Consider the following 9141-nt stretch of genomic DNA (forward strand, 5'->3'; position numbering starts at 1 on the left):
AAGAACAAAACAAAAAATGATGTTTGAAAAGGAGTAGGAAGTACATATTTACACATTCCTACCCCTTTTCCTGCTATTCATTCAACAAACACAAAATGTACAAGCATTTATAAATATATTAATACAAAGCTTACAATAACTTCTCATGATCTATAATCCAAGAGAAGCATCTTTCAAACAGCCTGCATGTCCAGATAAAGACAAATTAAGTGGGAGACAGAGTGACATCTTTTATAAGAAACATTTTGCATGAGACACTTTGTTTTCTTCTTTTTTCTTCTAAACTATCACCTTGTTTGAACAACCGTCTGCCGGAATGAAGACGGTCTGAACAGTGAATAGAGATAACTCCACTTTGGAGCGTTTATTGTGTTGGCCTGTTGCTTTGTTTGCAGAATTGCAGCAGGCCGCACGTGCAGCTGCTTCCTCCAGAGTTTCTGGACTGCTGTCTCCCCCTATTGGTCCACGAGGCCTTCGTGCCGCACCGAGACACGACTGGCTGGGCTGCAGCTCCCGGAGCGGCTCGAGTGTGCAGCAAACTCACTGCAAAATCACGCGAATGTCCAAAAACAAATAAATAATGTTTATGCTCAAATAATCAGATGGATCACAAACATGTAAAAAAAAACGTGTACAGGATAGTGATAAAACTGCCGTCATCAATCGAAGAGTATCTTACAAGCAGCAGATTACTTCCTTCATTAAAGTAACTTTCAGTGTTTAATAAATAATAAAAACGTTTGCCATATTAAACATGGGATATCACAACACGTAAGTATTTATTTATGAGGCGATTAAACTGATTATATGGAAAATGTGTAATTTAAAAAAAGAAATAAAGCATACATTTCGTAGGAGATAAGAATGTTTCTTGTTTGTTTTTGTTTTAATGAATGAATTTATTATAACTTTGCGTCTATACTAAACTCATTGGATATTAATCTGTATCCATATTAATATCATAGTAATGAGCTAAAACGGCAAACGTTGTTTTATTGCATCTCTTTGGACTTAGTTTGAATGAATTTGGCCAAACTTCGATTATTTTCCTCAGACGCTGTACTTTTAACTTTTTTGTGTTTTTTTTAAAGCACCTTTCCCGACTTGAATTGGGGCTTTACTCCTGCTGAGCAGCGTCATGTTACATCTCCGCCTCCCAAAAGTTTCCTCCAATCATTTCCTCGCCGTCAAACATAAATCCAGCCATCGCCGCCCGCGTCTGTAGACTCCTCAGCAATCCTTCCCAGAGAAGGTGTCCAAGACGCATTTGCCTCTAAGATTACGCGTTCTCAGTCATCCGTTAGAAAGGACAGGCTCATTCGCAAGTCTGCCTCTGCGAATATTCGAAAAGAAAAGGACTGCACAAAACTTTTTTTATTCATACTATTTTTTGCCTGTGTGTGTGTTTTCTTTTTTTTTTTTTAAAGGATTCAAGTTTGCAAGTCAAACTGCGTGCCGTCCTCAGGCTGTCACTGCAGTCTCCGGGCGCAGCGCTTTGGATTTAGAGAAAAGGATTTTCTCCGTTTTTTACTGCGTAAAGCTGCTCAGTCATTTTTCTTTCGCATGAATCTCCTCGACCCTTACCTGAAGATGACAGAAGAACAGGAGAAGTGTCAGTCTGACGCTCCCAGTCCCAGCATGTCCGAGGACTCCGCTGGCTCGCCATGCCCCTCCGGGTCCGGCTCGGACGCAGAGAACACCCGGCCGTCCGACAACCACCTTCTTCTGGGCCCAGACTACAAGAAGGAGGGCGAAGAAGACAAATTCCCCGTGTGTATCAGAGACGCGGTGTCCCAGGTGCTGAAGGGCTACGACTGGACGCTGGTGCCCATGCCGGTGCGCGTCAACGGCTCAAGTAAAAATAAGCCTCATGTAAAAAGACCCATGAACGCGTTCATGGTCTGGGCTCAGGCTGCGCGGAGGAAACTGGCTGATCAATACCCGCATCTGCACAACGCGGAACTCAGCAAAACCTTGGGCAAACTTTGGAGGTAAGATCGACTTGCATTTCCAGTCTCTTTCGCAGCGCGTATTTACGCACCGCTGTGCGCACTGGACTAAGTTTTTTTTTCCGTGATGCACCACCTGCCTACTGTTTCAAGTAGAGATTTGTAATTCGGACATTTGACAAATACGTTTCATCTCATCTTATTAATGCTTCTTTACCAGATATAAGTATATATTTGTGTATTTATTTTTCTTATAAACGTATAACACGTAAACTCGGCCGGTTTTGCTTATTCATGATCGAGTCAGTCTACGCAGTAATTCCTAAATGTCCTCTTTCTCACACATCCATCAACTGCCTCTCGTGTTTCTCGGTTATTTAATGCATTTTAATGTGAATTTTCCACTCTCCAATTTCAGATTACTCAATGAGGTGGAGAAGCGTCCGTTTGTGGAAGAAGCTGAGCGCTTGAGGGTACAGCACAAGAAAGACCACCCTGACTACAAGTATCAGCCAAGGCGGAGAAAGTCTGTCAAGAACGGGCAAAACGATCCAGAGGACAGCGAGCAAACGCACATCTCCCCCAACGCGATCTTCAAGGCGCTGCAGCAGGCCGATTCTCCAGCGTCCAGCGTGGGCGAGGTGCATTCCCCAGGAGAACACTCAGGTAAGAGAAGAGAAAAAAAAAAGACAAATAGAGGAACTAAGAAAGGAAAAAAAAGCAGCTTCCATTATGTTTTTCAGAAATCACTCTATTTGGAACCGTTTGTAGAAATCAATTTAGGGCCTTGGGTAGATGCATGTTAATGATTAGCGGCTTTTACAAGTCATTGAGCAAATACACCTGTCATAATGGTGCCAGTAAAATCCTTTCACCAAGTAATTTGCATTGACAAGTCTGCCATGTAGGAAGTATCTTCTTTGCATCAGTGGATAAAGTAGAAGGATAATTTCAACTTTAAGGACAACCCCTAAACCCAACCCCTTTCCTCTAACCAGGTCAGTCCCAGGGCCCACCAACACCCCCGACAACCCCGAAGACTGATCTGCCCTCGAGCAAAGCGGACCTGAAGCGTGAGGGCCGCTCAATGCAGGAGGGCACCAGTCGCCAGCTCAACATCGACTTCGGCGCTGTGGACATTGGCGAGCTTAGCAGCGAGGTCATCTCCAACATGGGAAGCTTTGACGTTGATGAGTTTGATCAATACCTGCCACCTCACAGCCACGCTGGGGTGACTGGAGCAGCCCAGGCTGGCTACACCGGCAGCTATGGCATTAATGGTTCCTCGGTCGGCCAAGCAGCCAGTGTTGGGGCCCACGCTTGGATGTCCAAGCAGCAGCAGCAGCAGCAGCAGCACTCTTTGACCACCTTGGGTGGAGGAGGAGAGCAGGGTCAACAAAGAACCACCCAGATCAAGACGGAGCAGTTGAGCCCGAGCCACTACAGCGAGCAGCAGGGCTCTCCTCAGCATGTCACCTACGGTTCCTTCAACTTGCAACACTACAGCGCCTCTTCTTACCCCTCCATCACGAGAGCACAATACGACTATTCAGACCACCAAAACGGTGCCAACTCTTACTACAGCCACGCAGCGGGCCAAGGCTCGGGCCTGTATTCCACCTTCAGCTACATGAGCCCCAGCCAGAGGCCGATTTACACCCCGATTGCCGACAACGCCGGGGTGCCCTCCGTGCCCCAGACTCTCAGTCCACAGCACTGGGAGCAGCAGCCCATTTACACACAGCTCTCGAGGCCATGAGGAGGCGGCCGCAGCACTGACTGTTCAGCACCCACCACATGAACAGACCTCTCTGCCAAGGGCGCCTTCGTGTCGCCGCGCCACGCACCGTTCAACGGCAACAGAAAAATGCCTTTTTTTTTTAATATAGAACTGAAAATATATCTTTTGATTGGCTCACAACAGTGCCTTTTGTATCGGTTGGAATTGTGATGATATTTTTTTAGATTAAAAAAGTGAAATCCTCTGTGAGGACATATTGCTTATAAATATTTTAGTATGTACTGTGTATGTGTTCTGCTCTTGTCATCTTCATTGTAATCAGTGTCATCATCAGAATCATGATTTGAAGGTATCATACATCTAAAAAGGAGCGGGAATGCCCACCCGGTAAGAAAAAACACCCTCAGTGGCCTTACTTCTCATTAATGTATTTTTCTGTGTACAGAAGTAAGAGACATCTCTTTACTGACATTGCCATCTTGTAATAGCATAATTCTGCTTTGAGTTTTTGTACTGTACATATTTTATTGTCATTCACATGAAATGCAAGAATTGAGCGACGCAGGTTTGAAATAGATTTAACTTTTTGGACATTAATTTGTCAAATATTCCACTTTATATTTGTCGCTTCAGCTCAAATTATTGCGTTACAAATGCTATAGCAGGTGCCTTGTCATTCTAATAGTGGCCTTACTTTGCTGGTAGACGTAACCGAGCAGCGCTTGCTTATATCTGGGTATACTGCCTTGATACCATCGGTGCCTCTGGAGCCACCGTCGGGAAGCTCCTCCCATTGGCATTGGGGTGTCGAAACCACAGCGTAATTCTGACTTCCTGCTCGAGGAGATACAGGAAGTGACCTTTGACCCGACTCTCCTCAGCAGCCAGCAGGTCTGAGTCTGACATAAATCAGTCTCGTTCTTTTTTCCTAACCTTTGTCTTAATTTATTCTTTAGCATTAATTTTATTTGAAAATAAATATTTGCAATTATCTTTTCTTAAATTTAGCAGCTATCCGAGATGAACATTTTTCCAGTGGAATAGCTTGCTGTTGTGAGTGACAGATTTGTTTATTTATCATTTGTAAATGTTTCCGTACAAAAGTTTCTGTTATTCATGATCGAGTTATGTTGGAGATTACTTATAAATATGAGTTTTTCTCTAAAAAAAAAAAGAACAATTGGACGTCTTCTCTCTTATCATGCTAACAAAAATGAATTAATAGATATGGATGCCGTGTTTTTGTAAAGAATTTGCTGGAATCAACAGGATACTTGCCGACATTGAAAAAGAGTTGTGTTCCTCATTTTATATCATTAGTTCTCATGTCATCCTCTTAATGCAGTTTCCGTAGGTAAATATGGCATTGTCTTAAAAGCTTATCTTTTGTATTATATTGTTTGCAATAAAATCAAACACTGAGAAATATGCCCTTGTCCCATTCCATTATTAGCAATCATGCTCCGACCAATATGCCTCACGAATGAGTGAGGTTCATAAAACGCAACAATAAGCTCATCTAAATTAAGGTTTCATTTACTTAACATTTTTGCCAACAATGAATGAAGACTCTATTAATCAGTGCCCATTTGATCCCTGCCTCCATCAGCAGTTTGGTACATTTAATGTGGGAAAATAATTTGTTGTATCAACGTTATTCCAGCTACTGGGAACAGCGGTTTTGCTCCTGGCTTCTCAGACCATGCGGTCACAGGTCCATTCTTACCATGGACCGTTAAGACGTATGCCCCCCCCCCCCCCCTTTGCCTGTATACACCAGAGCTTAAAGAAACAAACTAGACATTGAATATTGTTTATTCATTACTGGCCAAGAAATATAGGAATAGAGCCGACTTTAATAAATCAGTGACAGTGTAAACACAATCAGCTACTATAGCTTTGCGTTGAAATCTCAGCCACAATCACAGATGACGTCTCTTTCCTCACATCCACTGGACGGAGCGTCACTCTGTTGCACCCCACCTCTCCGCGGTTTCGTTTTTAAACCTCTGCTTGATAGTAGAGTTATAGAATTAGATGTGATCGTTGCAGAAGGAGAAAGTGGAAGTAAAGCGCCAAGCACTTATCTCGACTAAATGTCGAGCGCGTTGCTCAACATATCTATAAAGTGGAATGATATGGGAATATGATTGGGGGGGGGGGGGGATTTGGCTAGTCGAGATTTTATCATGTAAGCAAAAGTGTGAGTTTCTAACTGTCAATAAATGAAAACGTAAAATAAAACCCTGTTTTGACGAGTTTAAACAGAATTACCAACCATTACACCACCATGACATATAAAAATTGACAGGAATCAGCTTCCTGTCATATTTTATGGGTGAGCTGTGAAGAAAGAAACAGCCATTTATCTTTACACGGCACATTTGATGTAGAGTGAAGAAACAGAAAAATGGCTCATTAAAAAATGTAATGAGGTTTTTTTCTATTCAACAATTTAGTTTCTGATGTTGACTGACTATAGTTAGCATTGGATATTTTAACATTGCATTGAGAAATATGATTTAAACATTAAACATGGATTTTTTTTTTTTACGGTTACAAAATGCCCAGATAGCAAAGACAATACTGTAAGTATTTACCCACAGACAGTCTAAATGCGTTAATCTGTTTGCGTCTCGCTTCTTGTTCTGTAACTGCAGGCTTTGCCCCGTTGGTCATGCAGGTTGAATATGAAGGCTCACATCTTCTCTGACAGTGAGGAGCAGCAGGGTGTTAAAGCCCTGGATCCACCTCCCACAGAGAGCCCCTGGGGCACATCCATCAATGATCTCAGAGGCTCAGGCCCGGAGTGGGGCAGCAGGGCCTCAGAGCCTAATGGGGCAAGGGGAGGCCATGTGGAGAGCAGAAAGATCACAAGCACAAGACCTTACCCATCCACATTTTTGTCCTCTGAACAAAGGAACCACATTAATGCTTGACATGAATTAAAATGTTCAGACGCGGTCCTCTACATTTTTGGGGGGAAATATTCAAAATAAGGCTCATTCTTAGTTTCTTCTCAGTTACCGGTAAATAATTTGCAGGGAATAAAGAGGGCAGTCTCAACCTAAACTTTGACATTACTGTTGTCAGGGGGGGTGGGGTGTGGAGATTGTATAATGCAAAATAAATGTTGCCTCACTCATAACTTTTGGCATCAGCAATTCCAAAGTCCCACCGCTGCGTGAGCTGGCTCCAGCAGGCGTAGGCTAATGCAGTACCCACGAACGACTTCTGATGGAGGATGCTGTCTGAAAGTCAACCTGCAGCCAAGACTTCTGGCGTCGGACGGTAAACGCAGGTCCGTGTTCCTCCGGTTTCAGACAATGAACAGAACATTTGTGCAGAATTGTTTTATTATCAGGTTTTGGCAGCACGTGTGGACGGGGAAATATGTGGAAGGTTTACACTTGGACATCCAGCTCATCAAAAACAAATCAGAAGTTCACATAAACTAAAATCAAATTATTCATTCAAAATCACAGCAATCTAAATAACTATTTTAGCCAATTGCTCTTTTTTGCGTTCAATGATCAGGATGAGATATCTAATATAATTTCCAACTATTTCAAATTGTTTTGCAGTTCATGCACTTCCCAGAAAATCCATTCATGAACACTATCCTCTCTTCCTCTTCTACTTGAGCTCTCCCTCTCCCTCGCTGACTTCCGAGTGTGTCATATTTGTTCTAATTAATAGTTGGTCTCTGTAATACATGCTTTTCGAGGGTGTCATCAGCCCTCAGACTCCCCGCGTACAGGTGTAACACGATATGTCATCAATAACCCAATTCCCCATGAAAGAGCAACTCGATTGCCAGAATAAATGTTGGCTTTGTACATTTCTGCAAAGCAAATACATTTTCGAACTTTTATGTTTTTTTACATTATAACTGTGATAAATCTTCACTTGGTTAGGCTTCAATAAAGTTTGAACAAAGTGAAGCACTTGGCTGTTTTACCAATGTGGCACACCAACCCCATCAACTGCTTCTGATGAGAAGGTCTTCTTGTATATTTGTCATCCGACCACGATATACGCATGATGACATGAATATGAATTTAATGCACAAGTGGATTTCAGAAATCAACATGAGCAACAAAAAGGCAACTGGGCTTTTCAGAGTGATTTAGATTTTTTATAGTTGCTATATTTACATTTATATTTTGCTGTGTTTATTTCATTGCCGACCTCAGTTATGTGTCATTTCACTCTTATTCTTTCATGTCAAGCAAAAAAAGGCCTGTTTACATGTTGATATTGCCATAATAAGACAGAATTTCCACAAATAAAAGGTTAAAAAAATAGTCAAACAGGATCTTGCTACTCCGCCATAAAAAAAAAGTCTGACGATTTCCACTTTCAGCTTATTTCATCAGCAACTGTGTCATATGGTGTTTGTTATAGAGTAGAAGTCCATCAGGAAATGACATCAGGGTTGAGGCTTTCCTTGTGTGAGACCATAGTGATTCATTCATTGGGCCTTGCTCAGTAGCTGCCCAAACATGATGACAAATCAACTTGCTGGGAGGAATTAATGATCCCAGCATGTATAGTTTGACTTTGCTTATTCCAGTATTACATATAATAATTATATAGAAATGTTCACAGAGAGTATGCAAAATCAGATATGCAGACTCTAGAAAATCATTAATTACCGTAAACTTGTATTAAAAAACAAACATCAAAAAACAAGCATATTCTCCAAACCGTGTGCCCCAGCCAGCGACTGTACTGGGACTGCTACCCTCCGAACAGCAGGAGTGCACTGATGGATGTTTCTGAGAGGGACCGGACACAAGACCAGATTTCTTCTTTTCCAGACAAGCTTTTCCATGGGCAATTTTCCCAGGACGACCCCATTATTATTCCACAGAGATGCCTGCCCCCTCCGAACCCTATGGGTGGTCTTTTTGAAGGCAAAAAAGAAAGAGAAAAAGGAAGAGGATGAGAAAAAGAAAACGGGAAGAAAAGAAAACTGGTGATACACCGTTGGAGACTGGACAATAATAAAATACACAACAATGTAAAATTAGATAAAATAAATCAAGTAGTACAAAAAAACATTTATTTTTGGAAGCTTGCTTTGTTGTCACTGGTGGACTGTCTGCTGTGTGTATATTTGCATCATTTTCCCAATTGGAAACTATTTTCAAATTGTTTTTTATTGTGTTCTTTGTGTATTTGTGTCACAGGTAATGACTACTATAGAGAGCATACAGTGCAGCTTGAAATGACCCCCCCCCCCCCCCACAGTTCTTTTTAAAATGTTCAGTCCATAAAATTCTGTCTTAAACCAATAAGAAGCACACAGAGGAGAAAATCCCCGCTAAATCACAGAGAGAGACAGGCTGACCACAAGGCCGTTTCCATGGCTGCGACACCATCAGCTAAAAAACTACTGTTCTGATTCAGTCTGGGGGGGCAAAGATAGAATCTATCTTCTACACA

At 42.1% G+C, this 9141-nt stretch overlaps 1 protein-coding gene across 1 annotated transcript; it reads left to right on the forward strand.

The window, feature by feature from the left end:
- Positions 1-1563: 1563 nt before the first annotated feature.
- On the forward strand, positions 1564-5108 carry LOC137905962 (transcription factor Sox-9-A-like). The gene is made up of 3 exons (XM_068750248.1): positions 1564-1991; positions 2368-2615; positions 2948-5108. The coding sequence occupies exons 1-3, from the start codon at positions 1564-1566 to the stop codon at positions 3706-3708; spliced, it is 1437 nt and encodes a 478-aa protein (XP_068606349.1). The 3' UTR covers positions 3709-5108.
- Positions 5109-9141: the final 4033 nt, after the last annotated feature.

The sequence above is a fragment of the Brachionichthys hirsutus genome, chromosome 16 (assembly GCF_040956055.1).
Source record: "Brachionichthys hirsutus isolate HB-005 chromosome 16, CSIRO-AGI_Bhir_v1, whole genome shotgun sequence".
Taxonomy (NCBI): Eukaryota; Metazoa; Chordata; class Actinopteri; order Lophiiformes; family Brachionichthyidae; genus Brachionichthys; species Brachionichthys hirsutus.